Source organism: Oncorhynchus kisutch, linkage group LG8 (assembly GCF_002021735.2).
Source record: "Oncorhynchus kisutch isolate 150728-3 linkage group LG8, Okis_V2, whole genome shotgun sequence".
NCBI lineage: Eukaryota > Metazoa > Chordata > Actinopteri > Salmoniformes > Salmonidae > Oncorhynchus > Oncorhynchus kisutch.
The window spans coordinates 66,637,362-66,650,078 of NC_034181.2; the positions used below are offsets into that span (position 1 = coordinate 66,637,362).

The 12,717-nt window shown below is 41.5% G+C and overlaps 1 protein-coding gene across 2 annotated transcripts in view; it reads right to left on the reverse strand.

Annotated features, from left to right (window-relative positions):
* The window catches only part of LOC109895389 (ubiquitin carboxyl-terminal hydrolase 10), a 30,931-nt gene that overhangs the window by 15,163 nt on the left and 3,051 nt on the right, over window positions 1-12,717 (reverse strand). The window contains exons 2-5 of one of the 2 annotated variants that reach the window (XM_020489044.2): window positions 3,555-3,623; window positions 3,010-3,055; window positions 2,561-2,620; window positions 469-1,701 (exon numbers count right to left, since the gene is read on the reverse strand). In XM_020489044.2, coding sequence (XP_020344633.1) covers window positions 469-1,701; window positions 2,561-2,620; window positions 3,010-3,055; window positions 3,555-3,623 — 1,408 coding nt within the window. The remainder of the gene's footprint in view (window positions 1-468; window positions 1,702-2,560; window positions 2,621-3,009; window positions 3,056-3,554; window positions 3,624-12,717) is intronic. The other variant, XM_020489046.2, reaches the window with a different exon arrangement.

Consider the following 12,717-nt stretch of genomic DNA (forward strand, 5'->3'; position numbering starts at 1 on the left):
CCAGAGTTCACTGGCACAGGAAACTCTGGGGGCCCAGAATATTTTATACAACGTTGCAAGGAGCTTCAGGCCGGACCCAAGTTAATAGCTAATACGTTTCAAGTTCGTTACAGACAGGCCACGCGTAGCCAATGTGTTCTACCTGCTGAATGCAATGTTATTAAGGGTTGGCTTTATAGGTTATTGTTACATAGTCACTTTTTAGGTTTGTATCATTTTCATATAGATTTTTGATGAACCACATGACAATGATTTTGAGATCCAAAGATAATTATAAATTAAATGAAACTTCAACAAAAATGTGCATATGAAAACCAGAACTGGCACGCAGATTGGTAGAAATGCAAAAAAATATAGATTTTTTTGTTTTTTTGTCAGGGACAGTCCTAACACACTCCAAAGGACATAAGGGTTAACCTGTGAGCTCTTCTTCCTCACACTGTGGGGCTATCTGTGAGAGTACACTACCTGCAAGTTTAGGGGCCATGGGATCCTCTGATACATGGACAGGGCTCTCCTTCACCTCCCCAGCCTTCTCATGCTGCTCCACGGTGGCCAGGGAGGGAGCCACTACCTCCACCACGTTCTTCACCTCCACGTAGGCCTGAGGGCTTCCAGGCAGAGGCTTGGAGTTGTGGAAGAGGCTAGCCCAGGATTTGAGGGGGTTGGCAGCGGGCGCAGCCGGAGAGGCAGGCGACTTAGGCTGCTCTGCCACTGACGGCTGGGCCTCAGAGTCTGGGGAGGAAGCAGGTTCCACTGAGGGAGCTGGGGCCTGCTGCTGGGGCTGCTCCAATGCCTCAGAGGCCTCCTTGTGTCCGTCTGCACTGATGTCAGCATGGGGCTCAGCCAGCCCATTAGCCACCCCACTGTCCTTAGTCTCCTCCTCTTCTTCAGTAGTAGCAGTAGCAATGGTGGCAGGGGGGCTGGCCACAGCAACTGAGGGGGGGGGAGGGGAGGTGGGGCAGGGGCTGTGCCCGCCGCTGCCCAGCAGTTCAGGGCTCTCTGGAGCCATGTTCTCAGGCTGCTGCTCTGCAGTTCTGCCTCCCTCTGCCACCCCACTGCTCTGAGAAGAGGAGGAAGAGGAGGAGGCCGCATCTTTACCATCTGATAAAGAGGCGGCTCCACTCGTGAAGTCCAAAGACGATTCATCAGGGCTATCACAAGTCCTCTGATTCACAGCAGCCGATGCTGCTGCCGTAGCGACAGGGGCTGAGGTGGAAAGTCCACCCCCTGACAACATCTTACCAACCATGTCCTGCGACCCGAGGTGAGGGCCGCTAAGACCGTGTCCATTCACCAACCCCTTTCCAGGAGGCCCTTCCACACCCATGCCACCGCTATTGGGGCCTGAGCCCTCCAAGTAGTTGTAGTATCCTGGCGGGCGCTTTTTCTTTTTCTTCCTCTCCCGCTGGCCCAGGCTGCCCGGGCCCCCGTCCCCATCCTGGCAGTTTTGGTTGCTGTCCATGGCGGAGGGTTCCGAGTCGGGGCCATCGGGTCCGTCCAGGGAGTTGTAGTGTGCTCCGTCTGGGACGTCTGCTGCGGCTGTCTGCGGGATCTTCTGAGACGGCTGGCATCCTAGGATGAACTCTGGAGCCTGGGGGTTCAGAGTGCTGGACACCTTGAAGAGAGGATCCTTCACTCCCACGGGCTCCAAGTCCATCACCTCATCCACACCAAACTCAATGTGCTGGTAGTCTTCACCTGCAGAGGAGGATATGTCAGTTAGCTTGGGAACATAAGGCACTACAGTTCTGCACTGAAGACAAAGGTTCACACAACACAAAATACTCTTGTGACCAATTATTCATACTTACTACTCCAAAACAAATTTCGGCATCATGAAATATACAACACAATTTCCAACTTCATTACCTGTCACAAAGTCAATGGAATATATCAAACATTGACCTTGCAAGTTGCTAACATTGCAAATTGAAAGATGATAGGCAGTGAGAGAAACAGCTGAAGGTGAACATGAGGAAAACGTTAGTAAATTCAAATCATCCCAACACTGAAAATGGTACGTCGGGGCTATATAAGACATGACTGGTCATCCATACAAACCAGACACCGGAAACCCTGAGGGGGAATTAAGGTATGGTTAGAGTTCCTTTGAGATTCGCTCTTCTCTGTGGATTAGAGTGTCCTCTGTTAGTGTTTTTACCAAAGGGATTTAATTCCAGAGTCATAATGATGCATTGAGTGACAAACCCTAGCAAAACAAAATACCTATTGTAATTGTTAGCTTCCATATAAGACCATTACTATGCCCTTAAGTCCAATAAAAAAGGGTTCTCTCAATCCATCCAGTTAAGTGACGGAGGGGGTATACAAATCAATCACAAGTCAACTTAAAGCACTGCTGCGGTGCCAATGTGTTTAATGCAATAGAGAGGAGATATTTAACGGCATCTAAGCATGCAAAGCCTCACAGATCGTACGGACAGGCAAGAGTGAGAGTAAATAGGGGCAAGATTTAGAAAGCCACCAGTTTTTAAGACCTGGGATTGAGTGCTTCAGCAACAAATAATAAGCACAGAGTGTCGGACCCAAAACTCACCGCAAACCTGCCGTCTCATAGACTCCGTAATGTAAGGCACAGCAGGAGTGCAGTAACTTCCTGAATAAGTCATACAAATCAGGGTAAAAAATTAAGTGTTATGAGCAGGGGAGGGGTATAGTTGACAGACTTATTGTAACTTGTTGGCTCCAAAATCCCTGCCCTACAGGTATGCTTGGACATATTTTTACAAGTTAAACGTCATCTTAAACAATGTCAATTCAGACTTAAACTGTCACTCTCTTACATGCAGTTCAGTCAGGTAGGTCTGGATCCAACTAGCACAAACGGGGGTATGTATGTTTGACTTTGGTCGTAACCATTACATCATGTGGGGGCAAGAGTGTTGTCAACCCAGAGATCGCTGGCCGGCCTCATGCGGATGACGATTGGAATGGTCTACAAGACAAACTTAAATAACTTAAGAGTAATCCAGTAGACGTTCTTACCTGAAGACTGACTGACGCAGGAGACTTTGTCATTGAAGGGGGGAAGCTGTCAAAGAGCAGAGATTAGATTACAAATTAAAAAGACACTTCTAGTTAAAGTAAATAATCAAACATAGTGTTAACCTCATAGACCACGACTTGTCAGTCTGAGCTTTCCTGCTTATCAATGAATCACATCTGTGTAATGTGCATGTTGGAGGGGGGGCAGATGACAGTACTGGTGATAACATGTTATTTTGTGGCTTATATTGTTCACACTCACTAAACTGAGAACATACGCAATAAACCATCGTCTTCTCTGTGTTTTAGACACAATGACAGAGTAGATAAACACACTGGACTAAATCTATAAACTCAGCGGTTTGGGTGTTAATGAGCTTCCAAAAGACCATTCTTAAGATCGACCCGGTTAACATTAAGAGCAAACGGCACACCAACACTTAAAACCGTAGACTAGACTGTGTCAAAACAGCTATAAGCTGGGGGAAACGCATGTGATTTAAAAAAAAAAAAAATGTAAAGCCTCACTCAAAACTCTGTCTTACCTCAACATAACATCGTGGAGTCACGAAGAACTGATTGATCTCATCAGGGCTGAACTCCCCGAAGATGTACTGCGCAGAGAGAAAATATATATTTACATAAAACATCTGATTCAACATACTGAGGATAATCATGTGCAACCTTTTAAAATCAATATATTATTTATTAAATTACTACATATATTACATGGTATCTTCAATATTAACATGTGTAGGAAACGTAAGTGTGAAATATTGCTAAAACATCCAAGACGCCATGAGAAACACACTTTGAAAAAAGTCCGCTTTCGCCCTCCATTTGTCTACAGAGAACTTTACAGACAAGGAGTACACCTCTTACTGATGAACTGATACAGTTGTGACAGACCTGTTAGAGAAGTAAACCTAGGCCTCCTTGGAGAGGGCTTGCCTATCAGTCTGCCCAGATTGCGCCATGGGTTTGAGTAAAAGTAAGGGACAACATGAAAAAGTGACGAGTCATGCAGCATTAGAATGGCAAAATGGCTCCTGACAGCCCACTTCCCAGAGAACTGAGCCAAATGGAGAGACCCAACTCACTGTCTTCAGCCAATATGTAACACATTCTAAGGGAATGAAGTAACTATTGTAGTCCCATTTTTTTTGTTTCTTCAAAAGTGGAGCAAAACAATGCTTTTGAAATCTTGGCTGACATTTGGCCACAATGCATTATTTTATCAATCTTATGTCCCCCAATGTAACAACTTAAAAAATGCTCACAGTGTTCTGGGGCAGGAAAATGTTAATGGCAGTAAAGTATCATTATTTGGTATGCTGGTCTGGACTTCTGACCCTCAAATCCCATGGGTTCATCCAGCTGGGCTTGATATTAATGCTTGCAGGACAAGAATAACAGATTTAAGTAGATATTTTATTATTATCACACTAACAATTACTCCAATCAGAATTGGATCAGAGGCCAAATAAAAACCCTACATGACAAAGTATGTGATATGCATATCAGCTACAGCCTCATGTCCAAACCGATGCTGACTTGGAGGCGCCAGAAGATGTAGTCAAACTTTAATGAGAATTTTAATTACATAAATATAGGGTAAACACCAGTCATGTTTGACAAAAATAATTTAGGATAATTAACATTAAACCTCTGAAGGCTTGATTCTGTCGACATACTCAGGCCACTTAGTTTAGATCAAATGGTCACAAGACCGGAGGCTGTAGGACAGTGCCTGTTGTGGAGGTGGCCAACATTTTGAAACTATTTCATAATAAACTGTCATTTAAAAAAAAAAGTTTTTTTTATTATTTAAATATTGAGCTTATAATATGAAGGAATAACAATGTATCAACATTAAGCAAAACTGTTTGATCAGTTTCATCTGTCTCATTGTTTTACTTTTATGCGCAGTGGTTATGAATTTTGGAGTGTTTTAAACCGTGGACATACAAAAGTATACAGTTGTCATTTTAATGCTGCAATTATTTATAGGCTACCAAAAGGTGGCCATACATCCTCCAGGAGAGCCTTAAAACCTGTTATGGCTGCAATCCCCGTACAGGGACCAACATCGGGGGAAATTTCAGAGTGACATCTAAAAATACAACTTCGCAACATTAAACATTCTTGAAAATGCAAGTGTCTTATACCCTTCAAAAGATTAGAATCTTGGTAATCAAACTACGTTTTCCAATTTAAAATAGCTATTACAGAGAACAAATCCCATGCTTTTGTTTGAGAAGAGCAATCAAGAACAGAAACATTTTCCGCCATGACAGTTTTTACACATTCACATCTGAAGGTAAAATTATGACTTACATTCTGATATCTTGCTCTTATTTCTCTTCCGGAGTTTCCCATCGATCAAATTAAGTGCTGTTTTCTTTGATAAAATCAATTTTTATAGCCTAAATCGAAACATTTTGTAAACCGTTTGTGCCGTGAATTCCATCTCTATCAATTTTTTACGGAGCATTCGGCGTGATTCCCCCCTGTAAACAATCGTTTATCTAGTCATGGTGGGTTTCAGTGCATTCCTCTGGATGTTTGCAACACAGCCAAACGTCATTGGTTTCTTTGCGGGGAGTATTGACCGAAGTGAGCGGATTTGAAGACAACAATAAATGACAACCTTACGCACCAATAATTTTAGCGAAGCTTCATTGATTGACTATATTTCTGCCCAATGACCACTGATCTTCTTGAAATCTAGCTGGGTAGATAGCCAATGAGCTAAGGTAAACACCAGTATGTAATGGTTTGGGGTTGGACCACAATTCCTTGTTTGTAATCGCACGCGCAGGGAACTCCATTCTCGCCTTGATGATCAGAATAGTTGCTGTAAGGCTTTTTACGCGCAGCTGTATTTCGGAAAGTTGTAGTTTCAACGATTTCATTGAAGATATCATGGCGAATAAATCAGGTAAAGCGAAAGTGAAAAAGTGAAAGTGAGACAGATTTTTTGTTTGAGGAATCTTTGAGTGTTATGATTCAAACGAACTGAGGAGCAGGATGTACTTCTGGACAGGTAAGTGCTAATGCTGTTTTATGAAATATAAAAATATATATATTATATATAAAAAATTATATATATATTTTTTTGCAATGAAATGTGTAGTTTGTGTGTGTGTGTGTTGGTTTGTTTGGGTGTAATATATATATTATATATATACATACACACATAACAATGGCCGGAGTTGAATGGAACAGCACTTCACCTAAGTGACTGTTCCCTCTGCTCTATACAATACATATGTTTATTTTATGTGTTGATAAAAGGCTCATACAATACAAATATTTTTTAAATGTTTTCTTTCACAGTGATAGCGACTCCGACTGGGAGTCCCCGGTGCCAAGCTGCCCGCTCTACCTGTGCCCCCAGTGGTGTTCATATGCCACAGTTCATTACTGCAGGCATGACTGTGCCTCAGGGCCAAAAGGGCACAGCATGGAGGCGTCGTTGTGTTCTGTGTCACATGAAATGCACCACTTGTTCAGTTTGCCTCGGCTTTACATCAGAAAGAGACTGCTATGGGACAGGGCACAGGCAGAAAATATTATGACGAGGACTTCCAAGGGGTGTACTGTTTTTTTCTCTCTTTCTTCCCACATGTATTTTCTAATATTTTGTGTGTGTGTGTGTGTGTTATAATTGCTTTTTGATATGTTGTATATAGTTATTTGCACTGCTGTATATAGTTATAGGTCATTTCACCAATTCGGCCACTTGGGTACATTTGGGCAACTTGTGTGGGACACCTGGGTGACTTCATGCTAAATGTCATGTAGCTCACCCATTCCTGAAGTTATCAGTCTGAAACTTTGCACACCTACAGTTGCCCTCTTGTGTTATCCATCACAATTATCTCCAGCATCCTATTCTAGTACATGTGAAAGATGATACTACAACAATAAAAAACAGAAAACGTATGCTCTTTCTTTCTCTTTTCTTCCACCAGATCTACTGTGTTATATTCTCCTACATTCAATTAACATTTCCACAAACTTCAGAATGTTTCCATTCAAATGATACCAAGAATATGCATATCCTTGCCTCTGGGGCTGAGCTACAGGCAGTTAGATTTGGGTATGCCTTCAGGCGGAAATTGAGAACAAAGGGATGCAGCCATAACAGGTTAAAGGGGGCAGTGTTTTATTTAGAGACAGGCTTGAATATGCAAAGTCATCTATAAGGAGAGTGCAGCCAAAATTTTTGTCTGATTCTCTTCTCTATGGTAAACAATACAGTAATTCATTTTATTTTGTAAAGTGGTTCCCTGTAACCTTTTTCTATTTTTTGACAAATGACCAAAAAAAAGTTAATGTCAAGCCCTGTCCAGGGATTACTCCTTCTAGCTGCACCTTTTACACAAGGCTCCACACTAATGCGATTAAGCAAATTGAGTTGAGTACTGGCAACACTTTTCACACTACACACAACCAAATTCCCCATATTAATAATTGGAAGTGGGGTGGTCATTCGTATTGTTTGAGGATCAATGCAGTAATAAGAATTCAATTTAGTTAATTTACAATGGCCCACATCTGATGTTTTAAATATTCATAAATATAGGAATCCCCAAATCACACACACCCTTCTGCTATTATCAATCAGTTTGAAACTCAACTGGACCAAGGCCAATGTGTGTTCATCTAAATGGGAATCTTTCGGGAAGGCGTTAAAATGTCGGCATGAACCTGACAAGGCAATCCCCCTCCAGCCCAGACACTAACAGTGGGATAGTACTCTACCCAGCCACGTGCTGGCCACAGCAATACACTGCTATGTAAAGATATTTATAGCCAGCATGGGGAAGGCAGGTTAAGTTAATCCCAGTGGCACTGTGTAATTGAAGGTCTCTTGCACTTGCTGCACACCGACAGCCCTGCACAGTGGGGTGAACTGGTCCTTCAATCGCATGGTTGACTTTTCTTGGTTTGGCACATTACAGAATAGCAGGAGCCAAAAACATATCTGCATAACATTACAGCCTGAAAAGACAACCTTGAAGTCTTTCATTAGGCAACAAATAAAAAATGATTTCTAAATAAAACAAGTGTTGGTGGTGCATGGTGAGGGGAAGGTGTCCAATGACATGGAGCAGTAAAGAACAGTTGAAACAAGCTCGCTAACCACACAGAATCCTCCCAGCACTGTGGGACATGAAAAGGGAGACACAGAGAAAAGAAAGTGCAGTTCAAGCATATGTAACTCTTCGCAAATGAGGGCCCAACATTGCTGAAATGGCACTACAGGCAACAAACAGCCAGCTATAATCCAAAGGCCTCGGGACAACTAATACAATCACAACAGAAAGAATGTCCCTTTGCCTCTTTTTACAGGCGTGCCACACGTACCACACTAAGCTTCCCTCGCTGTTGGTATGGATTGAGGATTACCACAAAATGGCCATCTGTATTACTTCAACATGCTCCAGTGAGATGGTGTGCGCACACACACACTTTTAATGAATGTTGTTACAGATCAGGGAGCAGGGGTGGGGCTTACATTCTAAGGTGGGATCCATATGAAATATAAAGCACGGTGACATTGTCTCTGATAAAAGGAGCTAAACTAGAGAAACTGAACACGTGCAAATTTCTAATGTTAGTATACTTTACGTCAATAGAGTAGAATGATAATCATATATTACAGAGAGCATTCAATGAGGCTTCTGTTTAACAAAACGACATCCAAAATGTGCTTCATGTGGAAGACGGGTTTAAGGAAGTAGATGGGGCAGATGGCTTAGAGGGGTGGGGGGTATATTGAGAGAAAATATGTCAAACAGCAGACAAGCTGATAAGAGCCAGTCAAACAAGTTGTTTCACTGGAATTTCAAGTTACCAGACATTACCAACTCCCACCTGATGCATAGAATAACAATCCACTACCCCATAAACCTACAAGAACTGGGACTACCTCATCACTACTCAGTGTTCCCTATTGGACTGGGACTCAGCCAGCCCTACAAGGCCTTACAAATTGGAATGCAAAAAGTCACTATTAGCAAACTTGGCATTCCTTGAATATGTAACACTACAAATAAGGTCAAACACGTTTCGAATAAACCAATGATGCATGTCGGGGCTTGCCTATTACATTCTTATGAAGAAATTAGCTGACACAGTGAGTGACGCCCAAGAACTGAAAAAACATTGAGCAGAGACATGACAGAGAAGACTATAATCTATTCACGTAAGAGACACTTTAATACAGGGCGATGTCATTCAAACACTACCAACAGCGGATGGGATTCTCCGAGGCCATTGTGTTGCAGGATCTTTCAAGAGTAAGACAAATGGGAAGGCAAGCCCAGCTCTTTAAACACAGCTCCACCCTGCTGTTCAGAAAAATACCTAACCAGCCAGGCAACTCTGAGCCTCATGTTCCATTTCCATAATGTTGAATCAGGAGCTCACCATTCAAAAGATGAAGGCCACCACCAGCATATCAGATCATGCTTGGAAATTAACCATACCACTTTCCATAGTTAAAGTTTTAAAAAATGAACACATCAGATTGTCACTGTGACAAGAGGTCGCCATCCTTTTCAGTTACAAACCCGTAATTAGGTCTAGGTTTACCCACAGCTACCCACTCCTAACACGCACATTTGTCATGTGACATTAAGACAATCCACCATTCCAAAATCCATGCTGTTCACCAACTGACAAAACGGTCAAAAACTAAAATATGGGCAAATGCACAGTACAATATACTTAGGTAGAAACTATACAGGCCCATGAACCATTTTATGCTTGACGTCCACAATACATGGAAGCATTTACTCAGCTGAAGACTCCTAGCATTCATTTATTAACTTGGAAAACACTGTGATGATACTTTGGTATGCAACACCCAGACAACCCACCGCTGTGGTGTGGAACGGTGTCCAACAGCTGCCATTCCTCTACCCTTTGCTTCAATCTAGAATCCCTGAGTCATAAAGCAAAGATGTGGTTTCTGCTGCTCCTTGTGCACAACCCATACATTGCAGGTACATTCAATTCTCTGCAATGGGCATTCAATCAATTTTCTTCTATGCTCAGAGACAATCTATAGTGTAAAATGTAATTTTATTGTGAATCATAAATGAATGTCTCCATTACGTGCATTCAATCCCTGATACCAGAGCTTTATATTAAGAATATCAAATGGCAGGGCAGTGGACACATCAGGTGCAAAAACATCCAACTCAGAACAAAACGACCTCCCTTAGATCAATGGTTTAATATTTCACCCCTTCAGTGAGATATACACAGTTTCACACATGCACCTAAACTTAAACCCCAAGCCAGCCAGCTAGATAGTCTTCTTACATTCACCAGCCCTGGTGGGGTGGACCCTATGGCACAATGGGAATTTGACATCTAGTTTAGGCCGACTCTGTATTGATTTAAATATCTGTGGATGAGCAAGCATTCTAGCTAGGTAGTAAGCTAGCTATTAATCTTAAGCGTCGCTATAAACCACCATTGTTGAAAATGGTTGAGTAGGATTAAAAACACTTAGTAGATGGACAAACATGGACCTTATGACAGATTACCAATAGGCCAACAAGAAATGTACTAACTAGTTACCTGGTATTCACACACGTGGACTTTCTCCACATTTTGTTGTTACAAAAATGGTATTCAAATTGATTTGTCATTTTTTTGTAAACGATCTACACAAAATAGTCTGTCAAAGTGGAAGAAAAACATCTAACATTTGTAAAACATATTGATTAGATTCAACAGCCTGAGTCAATGCATGTTAAAACAGTGTTCTCCAACTCTGTTCCTGGAGAGCTACCGTCCTGTAAATTCACACCAACCCTAATCTAGCACATCGATTCTAATAATTAGCTGGTTGAGAATATTAATCAAGTTAGTTACAACTGGGGTTGGAGCAAAAACTTAATGGAAGTTAGCTCTCCAGGAACAGGGTGGGAGACTCCTGTGTTAGAATCCCCTGTGGCAGCAATTAAATCTGCAAGCCTTTCTGGGTAAGTGTAAAAGCTTTCCACACCCAGATAATGCAACATTTGCCCATTATTCTTTTCAAAATTCAAATTGGTTGTTGATCATTGCTAGAGAACCATTTTCAGGTCTTGCCATAGTATTTCAAGCCAATTTAAGTCAAAACTGTAACTCGGCCACATTCACCGTCGTCTTGATAAGCAACTCCAGTATTTATATTTGGATTTAGATTAAGGTTATTGTCTAGCTGAAAGGTGAATTCATCTCCCAGTGTCTGGTAGAAAGCACACTGAATCAGGTACATTCCGTTTCTTTTTATCAAAAAAAACCCTCCCCAGTCCTTAATGATTACAAGCACACCCATAACATGATACAGTCACCACTATGCTTGAAAATATAGAGTGGGAATCAGCAATATATTGTATTTGATTTATCCCAAAAATAACACTTTGTATTGAGGACAGAAAGTAAATTGCTTTGCCAAATTTCTTTTGCAGTATTACTTTAGTGCCTTGTTGCAAACAGGATGCATGTTCTGGAACATTTTTATTCTGTACAGGCTTCCTTGTTCAGTCTATCAATAAGGTTAGTATTGTGGAGTAACTACAACATTGTTAATCCATCCTCAGTTCTCTCCTATCACAGCCATTAAACTCTGTTTTAAAGTCACCATGGTAAAATCACTGATTGGTTTCCTTCCTCTCCGGCAACAGAGTTAGGAAGTATGCCTGTATCTTTGTAGTGACTGGGTGTATTGATACAACATCCAAAGTGTAATTAATAACTACACCATACTTGACTCAAGACATTGAGCTTTTCATATAAATGAATTTATAAAAACATAATTCCACTTTCACATTATGGGTTATAATCTCAATGTAATTCATTTTAAATTCAGGCTGTAACAAAATGCTGAACAAGTCAAGGGGTGTAAATACTTTCTGAAGGAACTGTAGATTATACCCTCAAATTTGAAACGTCTGCAATTCCTTGTATTGTAAACCAGGGGCTCTGAAACTTTTTTTTCACCAGGCGACCCATTTTGTGAAAGTAGGTTTTTATTTACTTCAACCTTTATTTAACTAGGCAAGTCAGTTAAGGACAAATTCTTGTTTACAATGATGGCCTTCCGGGAAACAATTAACTGCCTTGTTCAGGGCAGAACAACAGATTTTTACCTCGTCAGCTCTGGGATTTGATCCAGCAACCTTTTGGTTACTGTTCCTTCCAGTTCTCTGCTGCCAATGACTGGAACGAACTGCAAAAATCTCTGAAGCTGGAGACTCATATATCCCTCACTAGCTTTAAGCACCCGCTGTCAGAGCAGCTCACAGATCACTGCACCTGTAAACAGCCCATCTACCTACCTCATCACCATACGGTATTTTTATTTATTTATCTTGCTCCCTTGCACATTGATCTCCTGCACATCTACCATTCCAGCGTTTAATTGCGATATTGTAATTACTTCGCCACCATGGCCTATTTATTGCCTTAACTTACCTCATTTGCACTCACTGTATTTGTTGTCTTTTGGCCTACTGTATTATTGACTGTGTTTTGATTATTCCATGTGTAACTGTTGTTGTATGTGTCGAATTGCTATGCTTTATCTTGGCCAGGCGAAAAAAAAAGAAGAAAAAAACTGTCCTAACACTTTAACCACTAGGTTACCTGCCACCCCAAAATTAATGTAGGACCCCCTCATAATCAGAACAACTCGAA